The sequence below is a fragment of the Pelobates fuscus genome, chromosome 3 (assembly GCF_036172605.1).
Source record: "Pelobates fuscus isolate aPelFus1 chromosome 3, aPelFus1.pri, whole genome shotgun sequence".
NCBI lineage: Eukaryota > Metazoa > Chordata > Amphibia > Anura > Pelobatidae > Pelobates > Pelobates fuscus.
This window is the reverse complement of record NC_086319.1, coordinates 161436321-161454625: the sequence shown is the minus strand read 5'-3', so window position 1 is coordinate 161454625 and position 18305 is coordinate 161436321. Positions and strand designations below refer to the sequence as shown.

Here is an 18305-nt window from a genome sequence, read left to right as displayed (position 1 = left end):
AGGACCAATTTTTTGGAATAAAAGGGAATCATGACATGTCACACATGTCATGTGTCCTTAAGGGGTTAAAGACTCTGATACATTGTACTGCCAATTTGTGTCAATGAAGATGTCATGGCTATATGCTGGATTTTATGCAATGCAATGGATGTACGCAAACATTTTAACTCAATAATAGTAGAGGATGTTTTCATACTGTATGTCATATATTGTGTATTGTGTATATAGTATAGCTCAGCTTAATACTGACTCTACATTAGTAAAATTGTAATCTAGGTTGAAAAAGGCTCAAGTCCATCAAGTTGAACTATACACACATCTGTAGTTGATCCAAAAGAAGGCAAAAAGAACAAACACTCTGGCGAGGAAGCCATTTCCAACTGTACCGCAAACAGTTAAAAAAATTCTACTTGATTCCAAAATTAAAATATATCTGACTTGGATATTGTTTTACATTTAGGCTATTCTGACCTTACATTTGACAATTTCTAATAAATAAACCTTTCATTCTTTTCACGTTTAAGTAAATCCCCCCAGTCCAACAACATCTCAAGATACATGACTTCTTGATAAACTGATGTTTAGTTCGTTGAAAGTATACTTATTTAATTACCAGATGACCCATATTTGTAGAGATGTTCGAATATATTTAGGGTGTAAAAGATCACAAAAGCTGCCAGTCCTCTCCTGGAATAAAAAAAGGACTATTATTTTTCAAACAAACTAATAAAATACACAACAGCACTCCATATATTTTAATTACTGTTGTGCTTAAAAAAAAAAAAAAAAAAATACATGTTAATGGTTCTGCATTGGGATGATTCTGCATTGAAAAGAGTTGGCCCATTTTAACATCCACATGTAGACACAGAAATTGTATGGAATAACACAAACTAACATAGCTAAAGGTCTCCATTTTCTTTAGTAAACTGCAAGTTTGGACAATGAAAAAAAAAAAAATAGTTGCATTTAACATAGATGCTTCCATCAAGAGTTAAATAAAAGCTGTTATGTATATTACCAGTTAAAAGAATATTTCTTACCGATATTGGTTCATTGATTTTTCCTTCTGGCATTTTTGAACGATTTATTTTGGCTATTCTTTGTAAAGTATCTGTTGCTGCCTGGTGATTTCCAACTGAGACATTGAATCGAGCCGACTCTGGAATAAACTATGGAAGGAATAAGAATATCTGAAGAATCACATGCAAGTAAGCACTTAGCCTTATGCTGTGAGTCCATTGTGATTGTTCTGTGAACAAAATACTTTAGCATGATTCAAATGAATGCAGAACTTTAAATTATAGTGATTAAACAGAAATAACGAGGTATTAGATCATAAATTAGAATTACAAACTCACATAGAATGAGATACTGTTATTCACTAGTTTGTTTAGTTTTCTCTGGCTATTTTGCCTATGCCTAACGTATGATGGTGACACTGGAAAACAAACTACAATTCATCATAAACTATATTTGTGTTCAGGGCATAATGCCGTAAAGACTCACATAGTAGTATATACGTAACACATCATATCAGAAAAGTCAGTTGTGGTGTGCCGGAACCGACGAAGCAGTAGGCCTGTAATAAAAGAGAGCCCACCGTAGGAATAGTATAAAAAGATGATGTGATTAGAGGGAGTGAAGGGAGGGGCATGCAAATCGCTAGACCAGTAACAGTGTGGGAGACAGGTCTCCAGCATCAGTTATACCCCCATAGTAAAGCATTAATTCAGTGTTTTTCTATGGGGAGAGCCTAATACGCTTCCACCCATGCACATTAGCCCCTCACCCCCGTCAGATAATGTTAAATGAGGTGGAGCACTCACTCAGCACCAAGGGACATCAGCGCTGGAATCAATGAGTAAATAAAGGGGCGAAAGGGGGGAGGCAAAGGGAGCTATAGTATTAGGAATACAGCTTTGTATTCCTAACACTGTAGTATCCTTGTAATGCCTTGCAGGTTTTGTCATTTCTCCCCAGCCCCAGCATCTCACTCTCTATGCACTAGAGCCAGTGTCCTCTCTCCCGCTGCATAAAACATAAAAACATAAAAGTACCCCAAAACATAATATAAACATACAATAATCCCACATGTCCTACATTCCCAAATAGCCCTGATCTGAGTGCCTATGTTGTCCAAATAGCACTCTGATCCATGCAGTGTTGGGGAAACGCCACCGCGTCAAAGTTGTGACTGGTTGCACACGTGCTACTATGCCCCAAATAGTTCCAGGGCGTTTGGTGCTTTGGCCGGTTAACCTTCGGGAGCTCCTGCAGCCGCCATATGGGGTGCTCTGCCTGGCTCTCAGGGAGTGTTTGTTCCCCTTAGTCTCAGGCACCTTCCCTCCAAAAAGCGCTCTCCTGTTGGGTCGCAAAGTGGCTCAAAATCCTGGACCAAGTTGTCCAGGAACTGCAAGATCATCTAGCTGAAAATAGTTCCATAGCATTCGCGGCTAAGTACCACTGAGGTCACCGGGAACCACAAAATCCTCATGCTGAAATTAGTTCCATACCATTCGTGGGTTTGGTTCATGCGAACAGCCACCAGGGAGCTAGTGTTCGCTTCCATTCGAATGAATAAGGCGCCGAGGGAAAGCTGCTAATGGCGGCTGGTAATGGTAACTCCCGAACGGGGTCTCCGACCTGGACACAAAGTCGGTGGGCAGTAGGCCAGCTTCCATACTCCTCTAGGAGTTCATGGCAAATGTTTGTGGGATGGAGCTTTTGTCACAGTAACTAAATATTCCTTTGTTTGTAACTGATATCTTGTATATATGCAAAATGCCAAGTTCTCTACCTCTAAGAATCAGTTTGGACTGCTTCTTTCTCTATTGCAATAAAGACATGATTTTATTTTTCCCTTACTCTGGCCTCTGACTGGTTATTTGGAAAAGGCTTTTTCAGAGGACTTTGGTTAACAGTACATATAAGAAAATTGAAAGTAGGACCAATAGTGTAGTATTTCTTGAAACGAGAAGGACACACAACAGAAAAGTGTATAAACGCCCACTCACATGTTAAGGAGCTTTAGAACCAGCTCTATTATAAAGTGCATGCAGTGGTATGATTCCCACTTATGGATATGTATGCTCCTCTACACTATTGGTTCTCCTTTCTATTTTCTTATATGTACCTATGTAAATATATCCCAGCTCAATAAAAAAATATCTGGTGATAAGTGGAACTTTTGGACTGTGTTCCTTGGACCTTTTCATAATTTTCCAAGGACATTTATTTCTTGCATATTATTAGACGCAGCTTGTTATGTTCTGTTGTTTGTAGTGATTCAACTCCTAAATGGCAGTGAATTAAGCAGTGAAACTACAGGGGCATGATCTATACACCAAAACTGCTTTATTAACCCCTTAAGGACACAGCTTCAAAAGCGTGTCTTACCCTTAAGGGCACAAGCCATTTTTGCAATTTTTGCTGTTTGTATTCAAACGCAATTTGCATCTCTGTCATTTATTGCAACAACACATATTATATACCATATTTCAGAGGGCAAACAGGGCTTTAATTTTATGTCACATATACATAGATACATTCTCATTAATTACAAAAAAAAGCCACAAAATGGAAAAAAATATATATATATATTTTTTCACAGTTTTGGTAATAATAGCGTGTGCATAATATGTCCTGCTTAGAAAAAGTAATTCAAAATAAATTAATTTATGTGTCTTGATTTATAGAATACATAATATGTATAGGATTTCAGCTTATTTTGAAAGTTACAGGTCACAAAATACAAGGACTAAAATAAAATTTTAATGTGAAACAATTTTAGAAGTTGGTATGTGTGTCTTGTAGGTTTAGTAGCCACCACAGAAAACAAAATTGCCACACAAAAGTATATATTTATATAAAGTAGACATCACAGGCTATTTACCTAAGGTTAGTTTGACACTTTTTACGTAACCATTTCATCGATAATCTCTGCTAAATATTGGAGTAAAATTGTGTTTTTTCTCTATTTTGGCATATTCACACAAAGCAAAGTTTTTTGTAATGTGTATTTCGTAAAGCTGGAGTGTGCTATTCCTGCACAGAACCCCATATTGTGTTCAGCTACCTCTGTTGAGTATAACGATACCCCCATTGTATGCCTTTGGCACTTTTCTGTAAAGCTACAATGCCATATATGAGACAAGGCTATTTCAGTTTCTATAGTTAGAATTTTCCTAGATGGATTTGATGGGCCTATGTCTCATTTTAGGGTATTCTAGCAGTATGACTGTTCAAATAACCCCACAAAGGGCTTATTTGATAAAGCAGACACCCCAGGGTATCTATTATGGTGTATATTGTACCTTAACTTGTCACAATTTTTTCACCAATTTATGTCAATGTTTGAGGTGAGGGGGGAAAAAATTGCATTTTTACATATATGTTGCATTTTTTTTCTAAGTATTTCTTTGTACCACTGACATAAAAATCCACAAATTATGCTCAGTTACATCTTCTGAGTAAAACAATATGCCCAATGTATGACCTAGACACTATTATGTGAAGTTACAGAGCTGTAAAAAAAAGACGTGACAAGTTCAGATTTTTAAGTGTGAATTTTCATGGAGGGTTTTGATGCGTCCATGTCCCACTTTGGAGCACTTGAGCAGGCTACATATTCCAGCTACACCATAAAGGCATACCATTTCTTAAAGAAGACATCCCAGGGCAATTCAAAAGGCATATTTTGAACCTTAGCGTGGGATAATTTTTCCGCTAGCTTGTACCAAGTGTAGTGGTAATAAGCATTTTTTCTGCCTTTTTGACACACAAAGTAAGCTTGCGCAGTATATTTTGCAAACCTTATGTGTGCTACTACTGTATAATACTTCATATGTTGCTCAGCTATGTCAGCTGAGTACAGCAATACCCCCATATGTACCTTTGCCAGGTATATGTGGACATGGAAGGGGCACATTTGAGACACAGCCATTCCAGTTTTTTTCAAACTTTGAATTTTTACGCTGTGTCCATGTCACATTTTAGAGTATTCTACCAGGCTATATAATCCAATTACCCCATAAAGGCATATCATTTCTTAAAGAAGACATCACAGGGCATTTCAAAAGTCATATTTTGAACCTTAGCGTGGGATCATTTTTCCGCTAGCTTGTACCAAGCACATTTGAGACGCAGTCATTCAGTTTTACGCTGTGTCCATGTTCCATTTTGGAGTAGATTAGCTGTCTGGTTATTCAAACTTCCCCACAAACACATACTATTTATTAAAGAATACACCACAGGGTAATTCAAAAGGCATATTGTGAACCTTAGCGTGGGATAATTTTTTCGCTAGTATGTTGCAAGTGTAGTAGTAATGAGCATTTTTTAATGTATTTTTTTACTTTGTAAAACTTTTTCTACTTTGTAAAACTCGTTTTTAAACTTTTTTACTTATTAAACGTTTTAAACTTTCTTAACTTTTTTTACACTTTTAAATTTTTTTTAGAAACTTTTCTTTTACCGTTAACCCCTAACTAGCAGTAAGCAGCACTAACAGTAAATTTCCCACTTTCCCATAACTCCCACCCCAGCTAGCAAAATATATAATTATGAAACCCTAAAGATTAAAAAATAAATAAAAGTTAATCGTCAGTGGTTAAAAAACATTAGATCACAGTATAATACTGTGATCTGTATTTTGATCACTGTAGGCAGTGATCAACTGGCAGGGAAGGGGTTAATTTTTATTTGGACTGGGTAAAGGGGGGGATTGTATTTTTTTTTTTTTTACTTAAACGTTACTAAAATATATATTTTTTTTTTTTACTTTTAAAGCTTATTTAAAAAAAAAATTAACGTTAACCCCTAGTTAGCCTAACACCAAATCCCCCAATTCCCCACTAACTTCCACCCATCCTAGCTAGCTAAATATATATTAAATTAAAAAAAATAACCCTCAGGGGTTAAAAAAAAAAATCAGATGACAGTAAAATGTAATCCCTGCCAATTGATCACTGTGGTCAGTGATCAATTGGCAGGGAAGGGGTTAATTTTATTAAAGCAGGGGAAAGGTGGGATTTAACTTTAATTTTTTTTTTAAAAGGAGAAGAGGATCAGCATTGATCCGTCTCCCTGCACTTCACAGTGAACCCTGAAGCGCAGGGAGGCGGATCGTGAGTCCCTGCAGCACATGTGCTAGCTCTGACAGCCTGTCAGAGCGATCGCTGCTGCAGGGGCAGCGCGATTCGGTGCTCCCGGTCTGCCTCGGATACCGAGGCAGACCGGGTGAGCGTTAACCCCGCGATCGCCGTGATCGCGACGATCTGGGGTTAACCATAGTAAATTGTGGAAATTTTCCGTCAACGGTCCTTAACTGTAGGACAAGTTTGACGGAAAATTTCTGTCTCCGGTCGGGAAGGGGTTAAGTTAAAAAAAACAAAGTTGTTTTGATGCATATTGATGCACCTTTCACAAGCTGACAAATCCAGGATAAATCTGGTAGTTTCCAGGGTGATTCCATTCCATTTTCTGTCAATTTTTTTCAGGTATAATAATGCCAATTTTTCATTTAACATACAGGTATATAATAAAATAGAAAGACACAATTAGAGAGGATGTGTGATGCCAATATCTTACTTTAAATACGGTGATAAGTATAATGCCTGGAATGGATGCAAATCGAATGAGCCAACGCCAGCCTAAAGTGGGAATGGTGACAGATCCCAATCCAATGATTAATAAGGACCCAGCCAACCAAAAGAGCTGTAGGTAAACAAAATAAGATAAAACAAAATAAGGCTCATCTTATTCTACTTTAATAACAACTTCCACTGACAGTGCTTTTTAAACATCTGACTGATATATAATTGCATCCTCCACATGTTGTGTTTTCTAAGTAACTAACTGACATACATCATGCTATATAGAGTTCTCTTAAAACGGCTCTATAGATACTAATACCTGCCATTGATAATAAACCACAGAGATATGATTGACATACACTAACATTTGGCTATATTTAAGACTCTACATTGATCTGACTGATATACTAATATCCTCCATATACAATGTCCTGCAGGGTCTGACTGGTATATTGTACTGTTCAATGTTCATTTTACATTTTACAAAGCTACTTAAAATCACCGATCTCGGCAAACAAATATAGGGATTCAGTTGCACCATATGGCCATATCATGTTAAGCCCACCACTATGCCACGGAATCCCAATACCTACACTAATTTTAACATGGGGGACAAATTAATTAGTGCTAGTGCTCAATTAATTACAGTGTATTTACTTAATCTGTTAGAGCATTGTGAATCTGTATAATGTCAAATTAATGTGATAATAAAACAATTTTAAAAATGCAGTGTCAAAACGAAACAATTAAAGATATTATATATCTGCTCTATATCAAATAAGAATTATTATTAAAGTGACATTGCTATCAAAAACCTTTTCATGTTCCTGTGGTTACCTCCAAAGAGGCATCTGAAGCTGGGGGGCAGATTGCTCAACCCAAAAGGAATCGGGTCTAGACTTTAATAATAATTTATATTGATAACAATGTGACTTTAACAATAATTGTATTCATAACATTGTAACTTATGAGAGGAGGAATCAAGGTCCCCCCCCCACTTTATATTATAATAGGGCCCACACCCACTGCCCTTATATTAGAAGAGCCCACTAGTGGGGGCAAGTAGGGATATTAGGATGTCCCCCTTTTCATTTATTAAATTACTCTCACCCGCTGGCCACAGGTGAGGGCAAGGGGATGGATAGTGACTGTCCCCCCTCTTATTATTTTAAAGTTCCTCACCAAATGTCCACGGGATGGGGGAAATGTGTCCCCCACCTGTTATTTATTAGACATCTCCTCTCCGTTGGCACCTCCTCTCCACCCCATCTCCATGGGATGGGGCCTTTCTAGCAATTGGCAGGAATGGCACAGTAATGCAAATATTCATTATTTTAAATAGTTTAAGAATGTAATAGTTAAAATTTAAAGCATTCAAGTCCAGATTTCAGCTGCCCGGCAGCGTTCTGTATGTCTGAAATGAAGACTACATTTAGGCTCGTTTGGCTGGGCCGAATGGAGGTACTGGAGCTCGGCCATGCTACAAGAATTGACCGTCAGGAGAGGAGCATAATATGTTTCGGTCCTGCCAGTTCCCCATACATTGCGCCACCTGGGCCAGTGTGCCCTATGGTGGCCACCTGTGCTGCCCTATGGTAGCGCCAGCCTTAGTTAAGACCTGCCCAAGAACTGTGACCTTCAAGAAGGAATATTTAAAGCTTAATTTCTTATAAAATAAATTAATGTCTTGGCTCAATTACAAATTGAAATAGCGAGGATCACAGAACAAAAAAAATACACATGTACACTAAAAAGGAAAAAAAGTATAAACAAAAAACAATTGACATCTAGTGGTTGCTCAATATATTACAGTTGATTCACAATAATGTAACAGCGTCCAAGGTTGGTCTCAGGGTTGGTGGTGACTTTGACCCTAGCAGTTTCCCTGGTTAGTCTTCTTGTGATATGATAATTGGAGGAAATATAGAAGGGGTGGTTGAAAGTATTAAACAGAAAGCAACCAAATGATAAGGATGAATGTTTAAAGAGACACTAAAGTCACCAGAACAACTACAACTTGATGTAGATCTGGTGAGTATAGCCTGTCCCTGCAGCTTTTTTGCAGCAAACACTGGCTCTGCCTCCTTGACGATCTCAGCAATTTCAGTGCTTTTCTGCAATGCAATTCTGATGACATCAGTCAAGGAGGCGGATTGGGATTGGGTGCCACCCACACAGCGCTGGAATAAGGTAAGATTTGTTAGGGGAGGGGTGGGCAGGGCAGCCACCTAAATGGTGGTTTTAAATCTATAGGGTCAGGAATACACGTTTGTGTTAATGATCCTAGTGTGCTCCTTTAACATACTATAAAAATGTAAACATGAATAGGTTCAAAACATATTATACAGTCTTGGTAAGTAAGTATGTAGTAATACTCCAAAATTATGAAAACAATATCAAAATACCATGGACAAAGGCAGCATATATCCACGAAACTTCCTCGGCAGAAATTCTGTCTTAATAATGAGGCTGAAAAAATAAATTACAAAATAAAAACCAATTAATCATTAATTCCTACTAGACACAAAATCAATGGCACAAAGCATATACATCCGATTTTATATTTTAATTCAAATCTACATTTTACTGAAAATACTGAGCATACAGAAAGTATTCCTAATCACATTTTTCAATGTAGTCAATCATGCATTTGGAGACTTGTACCTGGCAATTTGGATATAATGGGTGTTTGCCAAACCTCCAGTTGTAAATTAATAACTGACTGGGAGCTGGGATTCATTCTTCCACCCACTCCCTGTCCCATAAAACCCATTGCTCAGCCCTTACGGCTTATTCCAGCCCGTATTTAAAGCCTATTTCTGCTCTGGGCAGTACAGGTCTGGACCACCCCTCTATAGTATTAAAGGGACACTAATCTACAACTTTAGCTTAATGAAGCAGTTTATAACAATCTATAGAACATACCCACAAAGTCCCAATGCTAAATTCACACTACCACTGGCTGTGACCCACACAACCTATATTAAAAAAAAAAGTGTTTTTTTGTTTGTTTTTTATCAGATATTACAGCATAGTGTTTTCTTTAGAAGGTCTTATATACTGCTCTGTTAAGTAGATAGTCTATGCACCAAAACAACTTTAGATATGTTAGCATAGTTAAGCAGTTTTGCTTTATAAATAATACCCCTGCAGTTTCACTGCTCAATTCTTTATCATTTAGGAGTTAAATCACTTTTGTTTCTATCTACGCAGTCCTAGTCACATCCTGCATTAAAAGAAAGGTTTACGTTTCTGCATTATCACTCTAGCATGAGATAGAAAAACTAAATCAAACACACTGTGCAACAAATGAAGGTTAGAAATTGTAGACAGTGTGTGTAGGGAGGTTGTATGGCTAGAGATGCATAAACAAATATATTTAGCTCTTAAATGGCAGATAATTGAGCAGAGACTTGATATATACACCAGAACAACTACAGCTTAATGTATCTATTTTGGTGTCTATAGCCTGTACCTGCATGTTTTTCAGTGTAAACACTGCCTTTTCAGATAAAAGACTGTGCCTACATTTCTGCCTAGTGACACCTCTAGTGGCTGGCACGTGTCAGACATATTATGGATAAGATTGAAATGAAATAATACTGTGAAGTCACTACTTGATGTGACTCCATTTTGTAACAAAATGTAACAAGACACAGACACATTTTTTTTTCTTTCTACATTCTATTCGCTGCCTGACCAAACAGATTGGAATGCATCTTATGTTAACAGAGAGATAAGGCATCTTACTAGTGATGTCAAGAACGGTTCGCTGGCGAATAGTTTCTGGCGAACATCGCATGTTACTATGTAACTATGTTTGCGTTCGCCACGGATTATTCTTTTTTTTTTGTGTGTTTATTATACATTATCCTCCATAGCCAGTAACCTGTGTTTATTATACATTATCCCCCATAGCCAGTAACCTGTGTTTATTATACATTATCCCCCCATAGCCAGTAACCTGTGTTTATTATACATTATCCCTCCCATAGCCAGTAACCTGTGTTTATTATACATTATCCCCCCATAGCCAGTAACCTGTGTTTATTATACATTATCCCCCATAGCCAGTAACCTGTGTTTATTATACATTATCCCCCATAGCCAGTAACCTGTGTTTATTATACATTATCCCCCCATAGCCAGTAACCTGTGTTTATTATACATTATCCCTCCCATAGCCAGTAACCTGTGTTTATTATACATTATCCCTCCCATAGCCAGTAACCTGTGTTTATTATACATTATCCTCCCATAGCCAGTAACATGTGTTTATTATACATTATCCCCCCATAGCCAGTAACCTGTGTTTATTATACATTATCCCCCCCATAGCCAGTAACCTGTGTTTATTATACATTATCCTCCTCATAGCCAGTAACCTGTGTTTATTATACATTATCCCTCCATAGCCAGTAACATGTGTTTAACATACATTATCCTCCCATAGCCAGTAACCTGTGTTTATTATACATTATCCCTCCCATAGCCAGTAACCTGTGTTTATTATACATTATCCCTCCCATAGCCAGTAACCTGTGTTTATTATACATTATACCCCCCATAGCCAGTAACCTGTGTTTATTATACATTATCCTTCCATAGCCAGTAATCTCTGTTTATTATACATTATCCCCCTTAGCCAGTAACCTGTGTTTATTATACATTATCCCTCCCATAGCCAGTAACCTGTGTTTATTATACATTATCCCCCCCATAGCCAGTAACCTGTGTTTATTATACATTATCCTCCCAAAGCCAGTAACATGTGTTTATTATACATTATCCCCCCATAGCCAGTAACCTGTGTTTATTATACATTATCCCCCCCATAGCCAGTAACCTGTGTTTATTATACATTATCCTCCCCATAGCCAGAAACCTGTGTTTATTATACATTATCCCTCCATAACCAGTAACATGTGTTTGACATACATTATCCTCCCATAGCCAGTAATCTCTGTTTATTATACATTATCCTTCCATAGCCAGTAACCTGTGTTTATTATACATTATCCCTCCCATAGCCAGTAACCTGTGTTTATTATACATTATCCCCCCATAGCCAGTAACCTGTGTTTATTATACATTATCCCCCCCATAGCCAGTAACCTGTGTTTATTATACATTATCCTCCCCATAGCCAGAAACCTGTGTTTATTATACATTATCTCCCCCATAGCCAGTAACCTGTGTTTATTATACATTATCCTTCCATAGCCAGTAATCTCTGTTTATTATACATTATCCCCCTTAGCCAGTAACCTGTGTTTATTATACATTATCCCTCCCATAGCCAGTAACCTGTGTTTATTATACATTATCCTTCCATAGCCAGTAACCTGTGTTTATTATACATTATCCCTCCCATAGCCAGTAACCTGTGTTTATTATACATTATCCTTCCATAGCCAGTAATCTCTGTTTATTATACATTATCCCCCTTAGCCAGTAACCTGTGTTTATTATACATTATCCCTCCACTATCCAGTAACCTGTGTTTATTATACATTATCCCCCCCCATAGCCAGTAACCTGTGTTTATTATACATTATCCTCCCAAAGCCAGTAACATGTGTTTATTATACATTACCCCCCCCATAGCCAGTAACCTGTGTTTATTATACATTATCCCCCCCATAGCCAGTAACCTGTGTTTATTATACATTATCCTCCCCATAGCCAGAAACCTGTGTTTATTATACATTATCCCTCCATAGCCAGTAACATGTGTTTAACATACATTTTCCTCCCATAGCCAGTAATCTCTGTTTATTATACATTATCCTTCCATAGCCAGTAACCTGTGTTTATTATACATTATCCCTCCCATAGCCAGTAACCTGTGTTTATTATACATTATCCCCCCCATAGCCAGTAACCTGTGTTTATTATACATTATCCCCCCCATAGCCAGTAACCTGTGTTTATTATACATTATCCTCCCCATAGCCAGAAACCTGTGTTTATTATACATTATCTCCCCCATAGCCAGTAACCTGTGTTCATTATACATTATCCTTCCATAGCCAGTAATCTCTGTTTATTATACATTATCCCCCTTAGCCAGTAACCTGTGTTTATTATACATTATCCCTCCCATAGCCAGTAACCTGTGTTTATTATACATTATCCTTCCATAGCCAGTAACCTGTGTTTATTATACATTATCCCTCCCATAGCCAGTAACCTGTGTTTATTATACATTATCCTTCCATAGCCAGTAATCTCTGTTTATTATACATTATCCCCCTTAGCCAGTAACCTGTGTTTATTATACATTATCCCTCCACTATCCAGTAACCTGTGTTTATTATACATTATCCTTCCATAGCCAGTAACCTGTGTTTATTATACATTATCCCTCCATAGCCAGTAACATGTGTTTAACATACATTATCCTCCCATAGCCAGTAACCTGTGTTTATTATACATTATCCCCCCACAACCAGTAACCTGTGTGTATTATACATTATAGCCAGTAACCTGTGTTTATTATACATTATCCTCCCCATAGCCAGTAACCTGTGTTTATTATACATTATCCCTCCATAGCCAGTAACCTGTGCTTATTATACATTATCTCCCCCATAGGCAGTAACCTGTGTTTATTATACATTATCCTCCCATAGCCAGTAACCTGTGTTTATTATACATTATCCCCCCATAGCCAGTAACCTACATAGGCGTGCGCACGGGGTGTGCCGGGTGTGCCTGGGCACACCCTAATCCCCGTGCGCCGCGCATGGATCGAGGCTCAAGCACAACAGATTAGCCCGGAGAGAGGCTCTGAAGTGCTCCGTTCCATTTTGGATACGGAGCAAAGCGCCTCCAGGCTGCACGCAGGGCAGCCCTCTCGCGATCTCCGATATTTTCAGAGCGTTGCCGTGGCAACGCTCTGAAAATATCGGAGATCGCGAGAGGAAGGCATGGTCTGTACCCTGCGGAGGTACAGACCACATCACTAGCCCACTGGATCACCAGGGATGATCAGCAGCTTGCGCCCTCTTCCCCCCTGCAAAGTAAGGTAATAAGGGGAAAGGGGAGTAAATGTGTTTTTTCTTTTTTTTTTTATTTAAATTATGAAACCATCAAAATTAATTATATCATTATATTACAGAAACTATATTGTATTACAGAAACTATACCCCACCACTTACTCACTACACCCTATATACACACTGCACTTACACACACTATACACCTTATATACACCCCCTGCACCTACACACTATACCCACTACACCCCCTGCACCTACAAACTATACCCCCTATACATCCACACTACACCCCCTGCACCTACACACTATACCCCCTGCACCTACACACTATACCCCCTATACATCCACACTACACCCCCTGCACCTACACACTATACCCCCTGCACCTACACACTATAACCCCTATACATCCACACTACACCCCCTGCACCTACACACTGTACCCCCTATACATACACACTACACCCCCTGCACCTACACACTATACCCCCTATACATACACACTACACCCCCTTCACCTACACACTATACCCCCTATACATACACACTAAAACCCCTGCACCTACACACTACACCCCCATACATACACAGTACACCTACACACTATAACCCTATACATACACACTACACCTACACACTATACCCCCTATGCATACACACTACACCCCCTGCACCTACACACTATACCCCCTATACATACACACTACACCCCCTGCACCTATACACACTACACACTATACCCCCTATATACACACTACACACTATACCCCCTATATACACACTACAATCTATACCCTATACACTGCACTCAATCACTATACACACGCTATACTCCCTATAAACACACGTATTACACTGCATACACACACACAAAAGCACTACACACTCTATACCCCTATAAACACCCTACCACTGCATTCATACTATGCCGTTATACACCTCCTGTGCACCCACTGTGCCCCTATGCACACACAACTCCCCTAAACACACACTACACCCCCTATTATTACCACACCAATACACACATGTGCACAACACCTATACGCACACACAATGCCACCCCCTGCAATTCCTAGATACATGAAATACAGTCCTTACATGCAAACGCAACACACCACTAGGCACACACACTCTAAAGGCCCTATAAACACAAACACAAACACACACACACATATAATATACAGCCCAAAAACACACCTATACACTACATACATTTTATACACCACAAACAGACCCCTTTACACTCTACAGCATAACCGGTCTCCTCTACACACATGCAATCACATAAAAAACATCCAAACATATATAACACCGCAGGGAGCATTCCCACACGTGCAAAATATAACACCGCAGGGAGCATTCCCACACGTGCAAAACACACTTTAACAATCCTTTTCCACTTGTGTTCTCCAGTACCCACTACTGGGGACATCAGAGACAAGTCACTTGGACTTTTTTTCCATCAGACAGCACTGAATGCTCTGGTGGGGTATCACACTAACATAACAATTGAGAGGACGGGGGGTGCTTGTCTTGGTGGCTGATATAACGCGCCACATTTCTGGCCCACCTTTCCTAGTGGGCTGCTCTGTCTGGGCTGACTTTTTGTCCCAGTCCAGCCCTGCTCACCGGTCCACAGGCAGGAGAGGACCCGGGGAGCTCTAGCCAGCAGTTCCGCTGGGTTCCTCTCGCGAGGTCACACTAGGACCACCAGGGATCAGGCATGGCAGCACAGACACACACACACTAACAGCACCCTCACACACACACAGCAGTGTATGTGTATGTGTGTGTGTGTGTGTGTGTGTATATATATATATATATATATATATATACACACATATATATATATATACATATATACGCGGCGTGTGTGTTTGTGCTTTAGGGTGCACACCCTAATGCAATAGGCTGCGCACGCCTATGGTAACCTATGCTTATTATACATTATCCCCCCCATAGCCAGTAACTTGTGTTTATTATACATTATCCCCCATAGTCATTTATCGTTGGACCTAGGCAGCATGATGTCTTAGACCGGCCCATTGAGTGAATGAGTGAGTGAGTGAGTGAATAATATAATATATATGTTCAGAAACATATTAGTAATATATGTAAATCGGGTTCATGCAAAGAGGGTGAAAAGATATTACAGAAAAACACACTTATTGCATCAAATTTACAAAGCCAAACTTTTAAAAGCTTTCTTCATTTCTTTCTCGGGATGAGGAATATATCGGTTGTAGACTAAGGATTTCCATCTACCCAATCTTTTAATAATATGCACTGGAGTGTCAGTGTTGAAGGAGACCGAAGCTGCCCCTATTCTAAATGAAAGACCCGAGACATGGATACAACCCAATCTTAGGAGTAGTGTTCTGATGTAGAAGATGAATTTAGCCGTAGTCAGAGGGATTCAGTGAGAGTAGTGGTGAAATGTGTGTGGCATGACTGAGTGTGGGTAAGTAAGAGTCAAGTATTTTAACTGGGCACTAGTTCTAGGTGGGATAAAGTGGTATAGCGGATGGATGAGTAGTTTGGTTCATTTTAGAGGTTTGTAGAGAAAGTATATAGTGATCATGATTTTTAGCGATATCCAATATTTTTAAGGTGGTCCCAGAGCCACCACTCATATCTGGTGTCACAATAGCTTGCATTTAAAAAACAAAACAAAACTTTTTTGACTGTAATATAATAGCAGTCAGTTTCCTTCACACGTGTGCGTTTCAGGGCCTGCCAGGGTACAGTGTCACACCAGTGCAACTCATATCTGGTGTAACAGTAGTGTACATTAAAAAAAAAACTAGAAATTTGACTGTGAAATAATAGCAGTCAGTTTCCTTCACACGTGTGCGTTTCAGGGCCTGCCAGGGCACAGTGTCACACCAGTGCAACTCATATCTGGTGTAACAGTAGTGTACATTTAAAAAAAAAAATACAGGGGGCTTGTTGTCACCTTTCGGGGACCCTTGGTGTTGTACGTGGCTGGGTGGAGGAAGATACCTTCAATGACATCAGTGAGGACAAGGAACGGGACATGGCTAGCTTGGTATCCAACCTTGTGTAAATGGGGAGTTTGCGGATGTGCAAATGGACTGTTTGCGGTTGTTTGCGGTGCGTTAAACGGGGAGTTTGGTCTGTCACTGTGAAGCGGGTGTAACCCTTACACTACCTGATCGATACAACATCATACCTGATGTTTTAAAGCATGTTATTCCAAACAATTTAGGAATGCTAGGAGATTTATGCCCTTTATGGATTAAAACCAGACTCTGCATCAACTATGTAATTTTCCATGGGAGTTTTGCCATGGATCCCCCTCCGGCATGCCACAGTCCAGGTGTTAGTCCCCTTGAAACAACTTTTCCATCACTATTGTGGCCAGAAAGAGTCCCTGAGGGTTTTAAAATTCGCCTGCCTATTGAAGTCTATGGCGGTTCGCCAGGTTCGCCCGTTCGCGAACATTTGCGGAAGTTCGCGTTCGCCGTTCGCCAACGGAAAATTTCATGTTCGCGACATCACTACATCTTACATATAGAAACCAAAGTGTTTGGAAAAGTGGGGTGAGAACATATATATATATATATATATATATATATATATATACATATATTGTCACATATTACTAACACAGACACACTTAGCTCTGTACAATAGGACAGTGTAAAAAGAAAACCAGACATAGATTAGAATTACCAAGAAGAGATAGTCCCTACCAGTAATTTAATTTTACTTTGAGGAAAGTCTATTTCAATGGCAGTTTTCTATATGACCCATTGTAAGATGTGAGTTGACATCAAAGTCCAGATGCGTTAAAAAGATACTATATGGCAAGAAAAGGAGACTGGTAGTCTACTGAGACCAACCACTATCCATTTGAAGTGTGACAGCCATCTATAACTTAGTTGCTATAAAGATAAGACATGTTTACATAATTTTTGCCATGGATTTCAATTAACGCATTAGACAAAGTGGTAATTGGAATTAGTGATGAAAATTATTGTGATGCAATGATGTAATCTTCTGGTTATAATCTGTTAAATTGGTCATTAGAATAAGGTACACCCATCTAATCCCATTGGTCACTTCAAAAAGACCAACACATAAAAAAGTAGTGATAACAAATTCTTTAAAAAGAGATAACACAACACTTTTAGAATATTCAGGAGAACATTATAAAATCATCATCAGATCAGACAAGGGAAGACACCTCTGGACACACCCTTACTTATACTCTTGGGAATAAGACTCTAACGCTCTTTGTTAGCCAGACAACACTGCTCTTGCTAACTTCCTACTAAATTTCTCTATCTTTAAACAATCTTACTTGCATTCATCATCCATTGGATTATATCTCCAATCTACATAAATAATATTCTACTAAGAAAACTGGTAAATATGCCGGTTTAACTTTATTTAATACATTTTTACTAAAAGCAGAAATATACATGGATAATGCTGATCGGATTTTAAAACTTTTAAAATCATATGTAGCTGAGAAATATATAATTCCATATTCCATTCTGCAGCTGGGATAAAATAATAATATATTTACTGGTAATTTGCCAAGTTTAGCATATCAAGCTATTATCCAGAGATATTGACATATCAGAATTTCTAGGATAAGTTAATATTAAGTCAGAAAGTATCTGCTGTGTTAAAATTTAGGGTTTTCTTCTGGTTACTGGATGATAAAGAATAGTTA

The 18305-nt window shown here is 38.7% G+C and overlaps 1 protein-coding gene across 1 annotated transcript in view; it reads right to left on the bottom strand.

The window, feature by feature from the left end:
• Positions 1–18305, bottom strand: part of SVOPL (SVOP like) — a 47707-nt gene that overhangs the window by 17548 nt on the left and 11854 nt on the right. The window contains exons 5-8 of the mRNA XM_063445311.1: positions 9002–9065; positions 6592–6717; positions 1044–1172; positions 614–687 (exon numbers count right to left, since the gene is read on the bottom strand). Coding sequence (XP_063301381.1) covers positions 614–687; positions 1044–1172; positions 6592–6717; positions 9002–9065 — 393 coding nt within the window. The remainder of the gene's footprint in view (positions 1–613; positions 688–1043; positions 1173–6591; positions 6718–9001; positions 9066–18305) is intronic.